The following is a 15,134-nucleotide window of genomic DNA, read 5'->3' on the forward strand; positions in this document are numbered from 1 at the left end:
CCGTCTGAAAATGTTCAACTCATCCAGTAAATGCAAACTAAAAACTCAATGGTAGTTTATTCTGAAAGGCAGTTTTAAGAAGTTGTCACCATTCCTACCCTCCTTTGAGCAACATCCAGTAACGTGCTCTGAAAGTGTGTTTCTGTCCCTATGGAACTCATCTGGACCCGTAACATTTGGTAATTTACGCTCGGAACTACTTTTATGTGTGCTAAATCTCTTTAAATTTTCAGTTTCCCTTTAAGGTTTAACATGTTTCATTACTTTTAGGGTGTCATGTTTGAGGTGAAAACGAAACACACGGACTGTTAAACCAATGAGCCTTTGAATTTTAACATCATTTTATGTAGGTACAGGTTCGTATCACGTGGAAAAAGTCCTATGATGGTTGCTATCGTTTAGCAGTGTGATGTTTGGCTCAGATATTCATTATACCTCTCTTTACTTTTAGCTCTGCAATGTCACATTAAAACACTCACGAGTTATCAAAATTAGGCAAACAATAACAACGCGAATTTTCAAAAGTAGCGTGTTTTGAATGACTGTCAGTCTCTCATATCTTTGTGGAGGAAATATGGCATCATTGCTTCAGTTTGTAAAGGTTTCAATCAATTGAAGGTCTGAATTTTGCAGCACCCTGATTTGATTCTTTTTTTTTTCTTCCATCGTGTTGTAGATCTGCTGCCGTATTTTCGAATCATTGTCCTGCTAATGACCCAGTTTCATCTGTTGGATAGATGGCCGCTTAAACTGTCTAGAATATTTTGGTGTACCTAAGAGTTCTTGATCAGCTCAGTGACTGACTGAGACCTGTAGGTCTCAATGACTGACAAATCTTCCAGATAAGACATATTTGTTTGTAAATGTCCAGTTGGACTCTCCTCCTTTGGGGTGAATTTTCATTTTATTAGGAAAAAGTGTAATTTCAGTGCCATAGATAAATATTGCAATCTTTTTGTAGTTGCGATTAACCAAAAGCTTAGTCAAACATGTAAAAACAACATTAATTTGTTCAGTCAGTGCCATCAGAAGTGTAACAGCCAATGTCAAATAAATAAACTGAAACTGATGAAAAAAAAAAGCCTACATTGTTCAAACATGTAAAAATGAAATGCAATAAACCTCCTTTCAAATAGTTCAGAAAGTGTAATTAATAATTCTGAACACTAAAGTGTGAAAAGTCACAAAAACTGTTCAGTTTTGCTAACCCACACTAGAAATTTTACAACCTCTTCCATGCTCCCATTCAAACCATGTGAATTTCAAATGCTCTTTTACGCTTTTCCTTAACTGTAGAAACATCGGCCTGAGCATGGAGTGCTCCTCATCTTCAAACGTCCCGAGCGGCAAAAAGAAAAGACAAAATGAAGCCCCATCTGCTCAGGAGGACGTCAAAAGAAGGAAGACTGAGGAGGAAGGCGATGAAGACCTCCGGCGACGGCATGGCGGTTCAGCGAAGGTGTCGGTGCGCCTGGACCGCTTGCGGCAGCCGATCGCCGTGGCTCAGCTGATGGAGCTGCTTCATTTTGCTGCTCTGGGGAAATCCAGGGGTATCAAACAACCGAGGTAGTGTTTCTCCTGTCGGCTACGTCTCTGACTCATTCACGATTGACTCATGCCGTTTCCGCATTCCTGTCCACATCAGTTGGTGTCGTCTCCACCGTCAGAAGAAGGTCAGCCGTATAAATGTTGTGATCGTGGACGGTGTGACGCAGAGTCTCTTCTACAACCACTACCTTTCGATGGAGCACCTCCGGAGCAGCTACACCACTGTGAGGAATTGGAGGGGAACGATAGAGGTTCTGATTATACTGTAGATGCCTTGCATAGTTTATTTTTATTTGTTTCTGACAGAGAATTTCCTTCACTTCATCATATGATGATGTTGATGATGTGGCATCTGACATCTTCAGCCTTGAAGTTCCTAAGGTGGACTTTTTATCTCTTTCAGCAGCAGAGGAGGCGCTTCATGAAGGTGAGGGGCGAAGCGCGAATGTTATTGCTTTGGATGCAACTAGTAAATAACAAGATGTACTGTAACAATTCGTAAAGCATCAATTACTGTTCTACGGAAGAGGATTAGGGATAACGGGGGAAAAAAACTTCAGGATTACAGCCAGAATTCTGTGAAAAAAGTAAACATTTTGAAATTAAAGTCAGAATTCTGAGATAAAATTCAGAAACCCTTTGTAGTATTTATTCACATCTATTTATTTCTGATATGATGCTGTGTTTCAGGGGGGGTTAAGTAGAAACAATACCCCCAAAAATATCAGATGAACTTTGTGTGTTTTTGCTTCTTCAGCTCTGAAGTATCACCCAGTTATCATTAAGTTTGGCACACAGAAGATGGGACTGACTGCATATCTGCTTAGCCAACAACAGATGATAAAGAATCACTATCCAGTCAAGGGTAAACATTTAGTTTGATTTTTAAATTTGTAAAATTTTTATTTTGTTTTTCCATAATAAAACTTATTGAAGGAATAGATGAATTAGTTTTATTCCAACTGAATCTTTTATATATATATAAGCAAATCTCCACATTACCTCCCACTCGTTCGGGGTTTTTCAGTATTACAAACTTACTCGTGGTTTTTAAATTGTATTCACATGCTGACTAAAATGCTAAGCTAGTTTTTGATTCATCCATCCCAGTGAAACAATGTGTTTTTAAAGTTTTGCTTTTGAACATAGATGTATTCTGCACCTTCATTTGATGCAGGACTTCCAGGTTTCGAGGACTTTCTGTGCACAGGCAGCAATGTCCGTGTAACCGATGACAGCCCGCTGTATGGACTAGACTGTGAAATGGTGAGTCCTTCCTTCCTTCCTTCCTTCCTTCCTTCCTTCCTTCCTTCCTTCCTTCCTTCCTTCTTCCTTCCTTCCTTCCTTCCCTTCCTTCCTTCCTTCCTTCCTTCCTTCCTTCCTTCCTTCCTTCCTTCCTTCCTTCCTTTCCTTCCTTCTCCTTCCTTCCTTCCTTCCTTCCTTCCTTCCTTCCTTTGTCCTTCCTTCCTTTGTCCTTCCTTCCTTCCTTCCTTTGTCCTTCCTTCCTTCCTTCCTTTGTCCTTCCTTCCTTCCTTCCTTCCTTCCTTCCTTCCTTCCTTCTTCCTCCTTCCTTCCTTCCTTCCCTTCCTTCCTTCCTTCCTTCCTTCCTTCCTTCCTTCCTTCCTTCCTTCCTTCCTTCCTTCCTTCCTTCCTTCCTTCCTTCCTTCCTTCCTTCCTTCCTTCCTTCCTTCCTTCCTTCCCTTCCTTCCTTCCCTTCCTTCCTTCCTTCCTTCCTTCCTCCCTCCCTCCCCCCTCCCTCCCTCCCTCCCTCCCTCCCTCCCTCCCTCCCTCCCTCCCTCACAGTCTGTGAGCTTGGACATTGGTTTTATGAGTTGGGTTTTTTTGTTTGTTTTTTTGTGGTTTTGGGAAGTGTTGGTCTGACGGAACAACCTCTCCTGCGATGACCGTTAGCATTGCGCTAAGACCGCAACAGGGTTAAACACTAGACTACTGTAGTGCTTCAGTCTTCATATTGTCCAGTCCATTTCTCGTTGTGTTTCAGTGTCTGACAATGAAAGGAAACGAGCTGACTCGTGTTTCTCTGGTGGACAGTGATGGGAACTGCTTACTGGATGAGCTGGTGAAACCTCAAAACCATGTCATCGATTACTTAACGAGGTATGCTAGCACACACAAACACACAGTCGTGTTTTCGTGTCTTGTGGGCACTTAATATTGACTTCAATTCATTTTCTACAGCCCAACCCTAACATACCTAACCCAAAAACAGCTTTTCCCCTCATGGGTACCAAGAAATGTCACCACAAAAGCAGTGGTCCCCACAACCCCCCATTGTAGACAGAAATAGGTCCCCACAAGGACATAAAAACCTGCTTCACATACACATATAAAAATATACATTACCTCTATATATTTTTTAATAGGTCCTCACAATGTAGTATGTGTTGGAAAAAATGGCCTTACATGATTAGAAATGCTAAAACACACACATTCTCTAATCAAACTCTCGGCCTACTGTAAGGGTATGTACAGGTGCATGTTTGTGACTAATCATATAGTGTTTGTCATGGCTTATATTTTAATTTCCCTTTTGAATTAATAGCCGTTTTGAATGGAATCTGAAGGTAGAAGGTTATTTGGATTATCAGGTTCTCAGGCATCACTGCAGCCATGTTAAGACCGGTCACCACCACGCTGCGGGACGTTCAGGCAAAGATCAGGACACTGTTACCAGATGATGCCGTTCTGGTGGGCCACTCCCTCAACAATGACCTCAAAGCACTCAAAGTAAGTCACTAAGATTCTTACATGATGTTCAGTTTCAGAGCTTGTAAACGTTTCAGCACCAAATGCTATTTGATTGTACTTATCAACCAGTTAGTTTTTAGTTAGTTAGTTTTTTTGGAAACTATAGTTTCTTTACAGTTTCCATCTTTTCTTAATGCTGGTTTGTTGTAAGTTTAAAGATTTATATACTTTCTTGGAAGAATTTGTACATTTTCTACTATTCAGGAGGGAGTTAAAGAGCGCAAACATTTTTACTCTCCTGTTTCGCCTTGTCTGTGAGTCGCTTTCTTGTTATACTTGGCAACATTTAAAAAAATGAAATAAAATCGATATTGGCAGGTCAGGCTCTTTAAAGATTGGTAATCAGCCAGAAAAGTGCAATCAGTGCATCCCTACAAAAAAAAGTACACAAAAATTGTGGTTTTAAAACCGTTGTGGCTTCCCGTCCCCAATAACAGCTCATCCATCCTCACGTCATCGACACCGCCCTGCTGTTCAGGAAAGAACACGGACAGAAGTTTAAGCTGAAGGTTCTGGCCCAGGCGGTGCTGAAGTGAGTTTCTGTTCAAGCGTCTCTGCGTGTCTGTCACACGGTTGGTTATTGTTCCGCCTGCATCTCAGGAGGCAGATCCAAACCGAGGACCAGATAGGTCACAATCCCACCGAGGATGCCTTGGCAGCGCTGGATCTGGCCCGGTACTTCATCAGAACCGGGCCGCTAAAGGTGACGGGCAGCTTTTTTCTAACAGCGCAGACACTTCAGGTTCTTTACAGACGTTAAAACCAGCGACCTCCTGTTCACTCTGGCAGGTTGTGGAGCTTCACCTGGAGGAGCTGTGGGGGTGGAGCTTAGAGGAGTCTCCTGACTGCAAACCTGAACCCACACCAAGTTACAGGTGAGCAGAAATCTTTACAGCTCTTTATCTATTTGGTTTGATGTATATAGCTCTTTTTGTAAAGTCCCATAAGATGGGACTTTACATAAGATGTACAGTCCCATAAGATGTGGAACTTTACATCCCACATCTTATGGAGATGTGGGATGTAAAGTCCCACATCCCCATAAGTCCCATAAGATGGGACTTTACAAAGTCCCATAAGACTTTGGGAAAGTACATCTATAATAACTGAAGAATTTGAATTAATATGAGGTACAATGAGATTTAAAAAAAACAACAAAAGTTATAGCAATTGACTTGAGCAGGAAACTAATGTACCTCAACACAAGTCAATTTGTTTAATGTAATGTATTTGTTATTCCTAAAGCCTCAATGACTTATTGATCTAATTGAAATAAAGCTGGTCTGATATTTTATATGTTAAAACTTGTTGAAATTGGGCAATTTTCTTTGTTAAATTACTGTTTTGTTCTCAGGCCAGTCAGGTGTGTGAGACAGAATTTTCAAAACATTACATTTTGTTATATTTTAATTTGTCCCTGCTGTAGAATGGAGAATACTATTACAATATATTATTAATGACAGTAATAAATGTCACATAATAGTGAATTGAAACTGTCTTTTTTTTCTTTTTTTTTATTCATTTGAATTATTTTTATCTCCAAAGCGTGGTTTTTGGAAAAGTTTGAAAACTTACCTTGAAAAATGCTTCAATTTTACGGCAGCTAGAGCACATGAACCCTGTATCTATGGAAACCCAGCAGATTGGATGTTCTCAATTTTGTTTTATTCGGAAAATATACTTTGGCACAAAAAGTGATTTTTTTTCTTGTCAAGCCTTGCCTCATTTACTTCCCCGTGAGCTTCACTGATGGAGGGGGAAAAAAAAAAAAGACATTCACACGATGCAACGTTAAGTGTTTTCATCCTGATCCAAACAGGAGCTGTTTCTTTCTCTGCCTCAATAAATGAGAAAATCAGTGAAACTTTTCTTGCGTCATATTTTTGCTTCAGTTTTTAACCCCCCTCCTCCCTCCCTCCTTCCCTCCCTCCCTCTCATGCAGGTTTGCAGACATTTTGCAGAGCCTCAGCCGCCCCGTCGCATTTCTAGGCAAGCGCGCCTTCGTTGATCTGGACCTGTCCCATCAGCGCTGGTACAGATCTGACAAAGAGGTGAACATTTTAAACGGTTACAGTTTTTTCTCCTCTGAATAACCAACAGCCTCTTTAGTTTATCTTTTATCAAGAAAAAGAAAAAAACCCCAAACATATTAGTTGCTCTGACAACCTGTAGTTCTGTAGCATCTCCCTGAATCCCGTTCCTTCTGCAGATGCTGTCATCCTTCAGGAACCAGACGAGTCACTTGTTCCTGTCCGTCCTTCGCTTTTCGTCCCTCTCTGACCATATGAAAAGAAGCTACGCTCACCGTTACCACCATCAGCAGCTGTATCACAATGTGAGCTCTTCGCCACGCTCTGTAGACGTTGCGGTTGTGCAGGCAGTGTACAAAGGTACCAAAGCGTGTCGTTTCATCCGCAGGTTTCTGCAGTCTTCCGGGACATGTGCACTGTGTTTTCCGGGCCGTTCCCGGTCCACTTTTCCAAAAAAGAAGTGAAGCGGCTGTTTAGTTGCTGCGGGCCGGTCCACAAAGTCCAGATGAGGAACACAGGAGTCAGGGTGAGTTTCATGTTTATGTTTCTGTCAACATATAAAGAAAAAAAAAAGAATGACTTTCACTGTCCCTGGATCAGGTTGGTCACTTCTTATTCTTAATCTTCTTGTTATATTTAATTTCCAGATCCACGCCAAGGTGGAGTTTCAGATGCTGGAAGGAGCGACGCTCGCTTTAGAAGTTCTGAACGGGTTCAGCGTGTTGGGTCAGACCATCAAGGTAGAGCTTCTCCATTTGCTCTTCTCTTCTTCTAATGTTTATGTATTTAAACTTAATGTCTGTTTGCTACGACAACAAATTAGAACCATTTGTAGATTTGGAAAAGAAAAAAAATGGAGTACATTTCTACCAAATAACTCAAATCTTCTAGAATAGAAAATCTAATTTCTGAGCTTGAAAAGTTAAATATTTGTTTAAAAACAAAAAAAATTGAGGTCCAAGACATTTTCAAGAAAAATGTGGAAATTTTAAAAGTTTCAGATGTCCACTTCTTTTCTAAAATTTTATGAGATTAATCTGAATTTTTTTTTTAGTTTTTGTCAAGCAAATTTTCAGTTTAAACTCTTAAATTCTGGGTGGGTGATGGAGGGTTTCTGGAGAAATTTTGACTTTTAAACTCAGAAATTTTTTGTTTTCTTTCTGTAAAATTTCAGAGATTAATGTCAAAATTGTTCAAATGTGCTTTAGAAAAAAGTCAATGTTTTAAGCTCAGAAATGTTCTTGTGTCTTGTTTTCTGAGATTTTTTGGCAGAAATGTACTAATTTCCATCTATGATGGCCCTTATACGCAGTTGAAGTCCTTGTCTGTGAACACAGTTTTGGCCAGTAAAGCTGATTCTGATTCCACGTATCCCCTTAGACATCACTGTTACACTCAAACCTTTGTAGAGTTTTCTAAAAATGTTTGTTTTTTATGCATTTGTAAATGTTCCAGGTGCAGAGGCCTGTCAAAGAATCAATGCTGGACTTGGACCTGAATCTGGACGCTCTAATGAGCGACAGAGTCAACGCCAATCAGCTTTACGTCAGCAGACTGAGTCAGGACGTGGCTGAGGGTCTGAGCGTTTCTGCTACAGTTAACGGCCATCTGTCGGATGGAAAACCATCAGGTTTCCATCCTGGCAGACAAACAAACGGCCTGCTACAGACGGCTAAAGTAAACGGTAAACAGCTGCATCCCGGCACTATCGCACCGGACCTGAGCGAGGAGAGCCTCAGAGAGGCATTCAGTCCCTTTGGGTCAATAAAAAGCGTCACGCTGCCCGGTATACATGCAAGGCATGCACGCATTGGTGGGTAAACGATGTGTAGTTTGTTTTTTTTCATGTTCACGAGACGTTTTGCAGAAATGTACAGCCTGACCGTGTGTGTTTGACAGAGTTTGAGAGTTCTGATGGCAAACACGCGGCACTCGGCTCCTCGGATCATCTGCTGAAAACCGGGTATCTAACATGGCCGTCTATGACTCCTCCACACTTACATTCATGGGTTGGCATGGCAACATCAAGGAAGATGCAAGACGAAGAGGACGACGCCGCGGACAAGCAGAGACCTGACTCATTTACCTACGGTGGGATTCAGAGGGTAAATACTCTTTGTTTACCTCAGAAGTCAGAACCAGAAACTGAGAATTCCGACTTGAGAATTTTTCTGTTTCAATTCCAGAAACTGATACGAGGCTAAATGCTGTGATATCATTATTGTTTAATTTCTAAAGTTGTATCAGTATGTTTAAAGCTGGTGTGTGTTTTAGAAAAACAATGTTTTCCAAGTATTTGTAAACATCCTCTTAATGTCCTGACAGTATGAAACGGATAATCCACCAATCAGAGCACAGAGGCGTGTCCTGTCAATCATTCTCATGTATGCACTGCTCAATGTACTAATTGCGGAGAAACAACTTATCTTTACAGGAAAACCGTCTATCCGCCATCATTGGTGGCCATGCTTGACAGTGAGAAGTCCCTCCTTCTGGCTCTGATTGGTTGTTCCTGACTGAGCTGTGTATTTCTTCAGCTACCTTGAATTTTTTCAGATCATCCCAGCTACTACTTCCATTATTTAATGACATGTAACAAATGTAAAAAAAAAAAAAATACATTTTTTATTAGAAAAGTTACATACCACCACCTTAATGAAGAGAAGTTGTATAGTACTACTGACAGGACCTGTAAATAACATCCTCCTTTAATTATGTTCACCCGTTAATAACTGTCTTAAATTGATCCATTATTAGTTATAGCAATAGACTTTGAGAAATATTTATTTTAGATGTAAAAAAAAAAAATGCGGTAGGAGAGTCTAAATTTACACCAGTTAAGTGCAATATGAAAATCTAATAAACGACAACTTAGGTAAAGTTAGCCTTCCTGTGTTTACCCAACCGTGTCATCAACCCAGCTTGCATTGCGCAGGTGACAAAAAGGCAACCTCCATGGCTGAAAATTCTAACTAAACGTATAAAATTGTTCAAGTAATTAATCATTTTTTTAAATGGATTTTTAAAAGTCATCATGGCCACGTTGGAAGCGCTGCTGTTCATACCTCGCTGCCAGCGATGAGCGCCAGAAATGATGGAGTCTCCGTCGGATGAATCAGCTAATAGTTTCGTCCAGGAACTCGTCCTTCCTTCACATCCTCCGTGCTGTGTCCTCTGCGTAACTGACTAAGGCTCCTAACTGAAGCGCAGTTTTTGACTCATTAGTAGTGTCTTGTTCTTCATAAAGCAGGGGTGTCCAAAGTCGGTCCTCGAGGGCCGGCATCCTGCATGTTCTAGTTCTCTCCCTGGTTTTACACACCTGCATCAAATGATGGCTCATTAGAAGGTCTAAGAGGAACATTGACTTGCTGAGGAGGTTGTTGCTACCACTAGGGAGAAAACTAAAACATGCAGGATGCCGGTGTTATGCCCAGAAAAGCCCCCCTGCCCAAATTTGCATCCCCTGTCGCGGGAGCGCGCATCGCTCTAAGCTCTCGCATATTGACGAGGAAACGGATAAAAATATGACCGAAGAGGAAATTTTTAAGATATTTGTAACATTATCACGTTTCCTAACCATGTAATCCCTAATACGGTGGGTTTTATTTCGCAAATTATTTGAAATAAATACGGTTTTTACACTTTTATTGACACATATGAGTCGAACTTTTTTTCAGTCCGTGTCTGTTGTAAACGTTCTCCGCAAATGGTTTGAAATTCTCTGCTTTGTCTTTTGATATCATAATAGCTCAAAAGCATTACAACAGAGACCCATTATGTAGAACATTTTATATCATGCTTCACTTCTAGTCTGTTAATGTAGGAGGAAATGCAACTTAATTTATGAGCCTGAAAATATTGGCATCCGTCTTGTTGATATGAAACTTATAGCATTAGCTCAGAGAACAAGTGTAATTACGTAGAAGAGATTAAATCATTTCAACTCTTTATTTCCCCCAATTAGCACAGGGATGCATGTTTTGGCAATATAGATTTTGAGCCTGCCACAATATGCATCCCTTCTTTATTCCCCACAAATATTATCCTATCGATATAAAACATGTACCAGCAGTTCTTGGAACTACTCAGATTATGTAGAAAAAAATATTTCACTATTAACTCTTGAATTCTTTAAATTAGCACAGGGATGCATTTTTGGACAATATGGATTTCCAGCCTGCCAAAATATGCACCCCTCTCTATTCCCTTCAAATATTATCCTATTGATTTAAAACTTATACCAGCATTTCTTGGAGCTACTCTCATTATGTAGAAATAGTTATTTCATTCTTAACTCTTTATTTCTCAAAGTTAGCACAGGGATGCATTTTTGGGCAATATGGATTTCCAGCCTGCCAAAATATGCACCCCTCTCTATTCCCTTCAAATATTATCCTATTGATTTAAAACTTATACCAGCATTTCTTGGAGCTACTCTCATTATGTAGAAATAGTTATTTCATTCTTAACTCTTTAATTCTTCAAATTAGCACAGGGGTGCGTTTTTGGGCAAATTTCCAGCCTGCCAAAATATGCACCCCTCTCTATTCCCTTCAAATATTATCCAATTGATTTAAAACTTATAACAGCATTTCTTGGAGCTACTCTCATTATGTAGAAATAGTTATTTTACTTTTAACTCTTTATTTCTCAAAGTTAGCACAGGGATGCATTTTTGGGCAATATGGATCCCAGTGCTAATTTGAAGAATTGAAGAGTTAAGAGTGAAATAACTTTTTCTACATAATGAGAGTAGCTCCAAGAACTGCTCTTATAAGTTTTAAATCAATTGGATAATATTTGAGGGGAATAGAGAGGGGTGCATATTTTGGCAGGCTGGAAATCCATATTGCCCAAAAATGCATCCCTGTGCTAACTTTGAGAAATAAAGAGTTAAAAGTAAAATAACTATTTCTACATAATGAGAGTAGCTCCATGAACTGCTGTTATAAGTTTTAAATCAATTGGATAATATTTGAAGGGAATAGAGAGGGGTGCATATTTTGGCAGGCTGGAAATTTGCCCAAAAACGCACCCCTGTGCTAATTTGAAGAATTAAAGAGTTAAGAATGAAATAACTATTTCTACATAATGAGAGTAGCTCCAAGAAATGCTGGTATAAGTTTTAAATCAATAGGATAATATTTGAAGGGAATAGAGAGGGGTGCATATTTTGGCAGGCTGGAAATCCATATTGCCCAAAAATGCATCCCTGTGCTAACTTTGAGAAATAAAGAGTTAAAAGTAAAATAACTATTTCTACATAATGAGAGTAGCTCCATGAACTGCTGTTATAAGTTTTAAATCAATTGGATAATATTTGAAGGGAATAGAGAGGGGTGCATATTTTGGCAGGCTGGAAATCCATATTGCCCAAAAATGCACCCCTGTGCTAATTTGAAGAATTAGAGAGTTAAGAGTGAAATAACTTTTTCAACATAATGAGAGTAGCTCCAAGAAATGCTGGTATAAGTTTTAAATCAATAGGATAATATTTGAAGGGAATAGAGAGGGGTGCATATTTTGGCAGGCTGGAAATTTGCCCAAAAACGCACCCCTGTGCTAATTTGAAGAATTAAAGAGTTAAGAATGAAATAACTATTTCTACATAATGAGAGTAGCTCCAAGAAATGCTGGTATAAGTTTTAAATCAATAGGATAATATTTGAAGGGAATAGAGAGGGGTGCATATTTTGGCAGGCTGGAGATATTGCCCAAAAATGCATCCCTGTGCTAACTTTGAGAAATAAAGAGTTAAGAATGAAATAACTATTTCTACATAATGAGAGTAGCTCCAAGAAATGCTGGTATAAGTTTTAAATCAATAGGATAATATTTGAAGGGAATAGAGAGGGGTGCATATTTTGGCAGGCTGGAAATCCATATTGTCCAAAAATGCATCCCTGTGCTAATTTAAAGAATTCAAGAGTTAATAGTGAAATATTTTTTTCTACATAATCTGAGTAGTTCCAAGAACTGCTGGTACATGTTTTATATCGATAGGATAATATTTGTGGGGAATAAAGAAGGGATGCATATTGTGGCAGGCTCAAAATCTATATTGCCAAAACATGCATCCCTGTGCTAATTGGGGGAAATAAAGAGTTGAAATGATTTAATCTCTTCTACGTAATTACACTTGTTCTCTGAGCTAATGCTATAAGTTTCATATCAACAAGACGGATGCCAATATTTTCAGGCTCATAAATTAAGTTGCATTTCCTCCTACATTAACAGACTAGAAGTGAAGCATGATATAAAATGTTCTACATAATGGGTCTCTGTTGTAATGCTTTTGAGCTATTATGATATCAAAAGACAAAGCAGAGAATTTCAAACCATTTGCGGAGAACGTTTACAACAGACACGGACTGAAAAAAAGTTCGACTCATATGTGTCAATAAAAGTGTAAAAACCGTATTTATTTCAAATAATTTGCGAAATAAAACCCACCGTATTAGGGATTACATGGTTAGGAAACGTGATAATGTTACAAATATCTTAAAAATTTCCTCTTCGGTCATATTTTTATCCGTTTCCTCGTCAATATGCGAGAGCTTAGAGCGATGCGCGCTCCCGCGACAGGGGATGCAAATTTGGGCAGGGGGGCTTTTCTGGGCATAACACCGGCCCCCGAGGACCGACTTTGGACACCCCTGTCATAAAGAAAACAATACTAACTTAAGCCACTGGCAGGCTGCTGAGTGGCACTTTGTTGACGCGTCGTCCTCGTGGATCCAGTGAATGAACACCTGCTGTTCTTTTGATCATTTATTGGTCTTGCGCTCTCCAACAAGATGCGAAATTGTATATTGCCCACTTACAGTGTTAACTTTACTCCAACAAAAATAATTCAAATAATTAATCAACAACAAACAGCAACGACGATGGTCAAAAACTGCACGTTTTCGGTGTTACGTCAATCCGCGTTTCCCCATCAGATACGGTTCCCCCTGCGTCTTCTTGCCGCCCCGCCCCGCCCCGCCCCGCCCACGCGGCAAAATACGCGCGTGCTCGTGATGAGCGCTGAGAAAGCACGCGCGTAGGGAACTACGGACACCGTGAAAGCTCAAACAACATGTTTCGGCAAAGTTGTCACTTTCTTCACGTTTTTGCGGGAAACTAATATTAATAATAATAATAATAGTAATAATATTAATAATGATAGAAAAATAATAGTAATGATAAATACATATGTCACATATATATTATAATTATTATAAATGTATATATATGTTTAGTTATATATACATATATATATATTTATGAAATAAAAACAGGGCAATGCATTTTAATGCTCAATATTACCCATCAGACAACGTTCCCCTGGTTTTATAGTGGGGGAACCGTATCTGATGGCCATATTTCGCCCATCAGATACAGTTCCCCTTGTTTTACCGTTCCCCACTGTAAAACAAGGAGAACGGTGTCTGATGGGCGAAATATGGCCATCAGATACGGTTCCCCCACTGTAAAACAAGGAGAACGGTGTTATTGGTTTCCCGCAAAAACGTGAAGAAAGTGACAACTTTGCCGAAACATGTTGTTTGAGCTTTCACGGTGTCCGTAGTTCCCTACGCGCCTGTTTTCTCAGCGCTCATCACGAGCACGCGCGTATTTTGCCGCGTGGGCGGGGCGGGGCGGAGCGGCAAGAAGACGCAGGGGGAACCGTATCTGATGGGGAAACGCGGATTGACGTAATACCGGCGGCGCAATCAGCACACCTGCTGAGAAGTTACCTTTGACTCCGTTTAACCACATGACGCCACCTACTGTGACTTTCAGGTATTACACCAAACAAAAATATACTTAAACCCCACAAAATATGGGGGGTTTCCTTCTGTGTTGGTGTGAAGCCTCCTCTTCCAACTTTTATCAACCTTTATTTATAAACGTATAAGTTTGAACCAACTAAAAATGCAAACCTTAATCAAACCACACTCTTCAATTGATCAGCACCAGTGAATAATGTGCTGCTAGCAGGCGAGTTCGGATCATTAACATTAAATGGGTGTGACAGTTTAGTCAAGGTGAAAACTGGATCCAACCTGAAGGTCAAGCAACCAGTTTGAACTGTAAATGATTTGGGATTCGGTCCAATTTAATATGAAATGCACATCAAAAGTAGCATTTTTATTTATGTATTTCTTATGTTGAGCACATCATTAAGGCTCCACTTTGTCTCATATAGAATCAGGAAGTGAGTCTCCTGAATAAGCTGGACCGCCGACTGAGAAGAGTCTTCAACTCGCTCCCAGACGGCACCTTGTCTGTGGTGCTGCTGCTCGGAAACAGGTAAAACAAAAAATGTTTTGAAAATGTACGTTGCACAGATTGCATACATTTTCCCCTCATGCTTAATATTTCTGAGTCTCTTTTGTTCTTTTTGCAGCAGAGGTTTTGATCATCCCGGTTTATGTTTTTTGGAAGTCAAAGACTGATTTTAAAGGGAGCAAAGAGCACGTCAAGGAAACACCCTGAAAACTCCTGAACAGCTTTGGAGCGAAATCGGCAGACTTCAGAAGAATCTCAGCAAAAAGAAGATCTTTGACAGACCATTAAACATCATGGAGACAGAACACATCGTTTAAAAAATTTTTTTTCATGGGTTGAAGAGGCTGTAAAAAGTCTTAATGGCATCATATCTTTAAAACAATTTTAATACAGTAGGCCTATCAAAGGCTGTTTTAAAACAATAGTAATTAATACATCAGCTATGTTTTAAATAGCTTAATAAAAAAAAATCATGATTTTTTTATTTAATGGACATTGAAAATGTTTAGGCAA

The 15,134-nt window shown here is 39.7% G+C and overlaps 1 protein-coding gene and 1 long non-coding RNA gene across 5 annotated transcripts; one reads left to right on the forward strand and one right to left on the reverse strand.

Moving 5' to 3' along the window:
- Positions 1-76: 76 nt before the first annotated feature.
- Positions 77-14,926, forward strand: rexo5 (RNA exonuclease 5). 4 transcript variants are annotated; one of them, XM_008438125.3, is made up of 20 exons: positions 90-179; positions 271-356; positions 1,297-1,566; positions 1,646-1,772; positions 1,855-1,975; positions 2,306-2,413; positions 2,726-2,814; positions 3,551-3,666; positions 4,158-4,296; positions 4,755-4,849; positions 4,918-5,020; positions 5,107-5,192; positions 6,260-6,368; positions 6,527-6,652; positions 6,736-6,873; positions 6,995-7,087; positions 7,803-8,160; positions 8,247-8,452; positions 14,539-14,642; positions 14,740-14,926. In XM_008438125.3, the coding sequence occupies exons 3-20, from the start codon at positions 1,313-1,315 to the stop codon at positions 14,786-14,788; spliced, it is 2,421 nt and encodes an 806-aa protein (XP_008436347.2). In that variant the 5' UTR covers positions 90-179; positions 271-356; positions 1,297-1,312; the 3' UTR covers positions 14,789-14,926. The 4 variants fall into 4 exon arrangements, with proteins under 4 accessions (XP_008436432.2, XP_081453435.1, XP_008436347.2 ...); XM_008438274.3 differs by having other exon boundaries at positions 271-346; XM_008438210.2 differs by lacking the exon at positions 271-356 and having other exon boundaries at positions 77-179.
- On the reverse strand, positions 6,754-13,315 carry LOC103482085 (uncharacterized). Its single transcript, XR_014084244.1, has 3 exons — positions 13,029-13,315; positions 9,413-9,546; positions 6,754-6,894 (listed from the first exon to the last, which is right to left on the reverse strand). It is a non-coding gene; the product is annotated as an uncharacterized LOC103482085 (long non-coding RNA).
- Positions 14,927-15,134: the final 208 nt, after the last annotated feature.

The sequence above is a fragment of the Poecilia reticulata genome, chromosome 1, assembly GCF_904066995.2.
Source record: "Poecilia reticulata chromosome 1, P_reticulata-male-v2, whole genome shotgun sequence".
In the NCBI taxonomy this organism is placed as follows: domain Eukaryota; kingdom Metazoa; phylum Chordata; class Actinopteri; order Cyprinodontiformes; family Poeciliidae; genus Poecilia; species Poecilia reticulata.

Excerpts from the sequence above, each read along its gene's own strand:
- rexo5 (XM_008438210.2), top strand. The coding sequence starts at position 1,313 with ATGGAGTGCTCCTCATCTTCAAACGTCCCGAGCGGCAAAAAGAAAAGA. Across the intron at positions 1,567-1,645 it reads AGGGGTATCAAACAACCGAG|TTGGTGTCGTCTCCACCGTC; the intron begins GTAGTGTTTCTC and ends TGTCCACATCAG. Across the intron at positions 2,815-3,550 it reads ATGGACTAGACTGTGAAATG|TGTCTGACAATGAAAGGAAA; the intron begins GTGAGTCCTTCC and ends GTTGTGTTTCAG.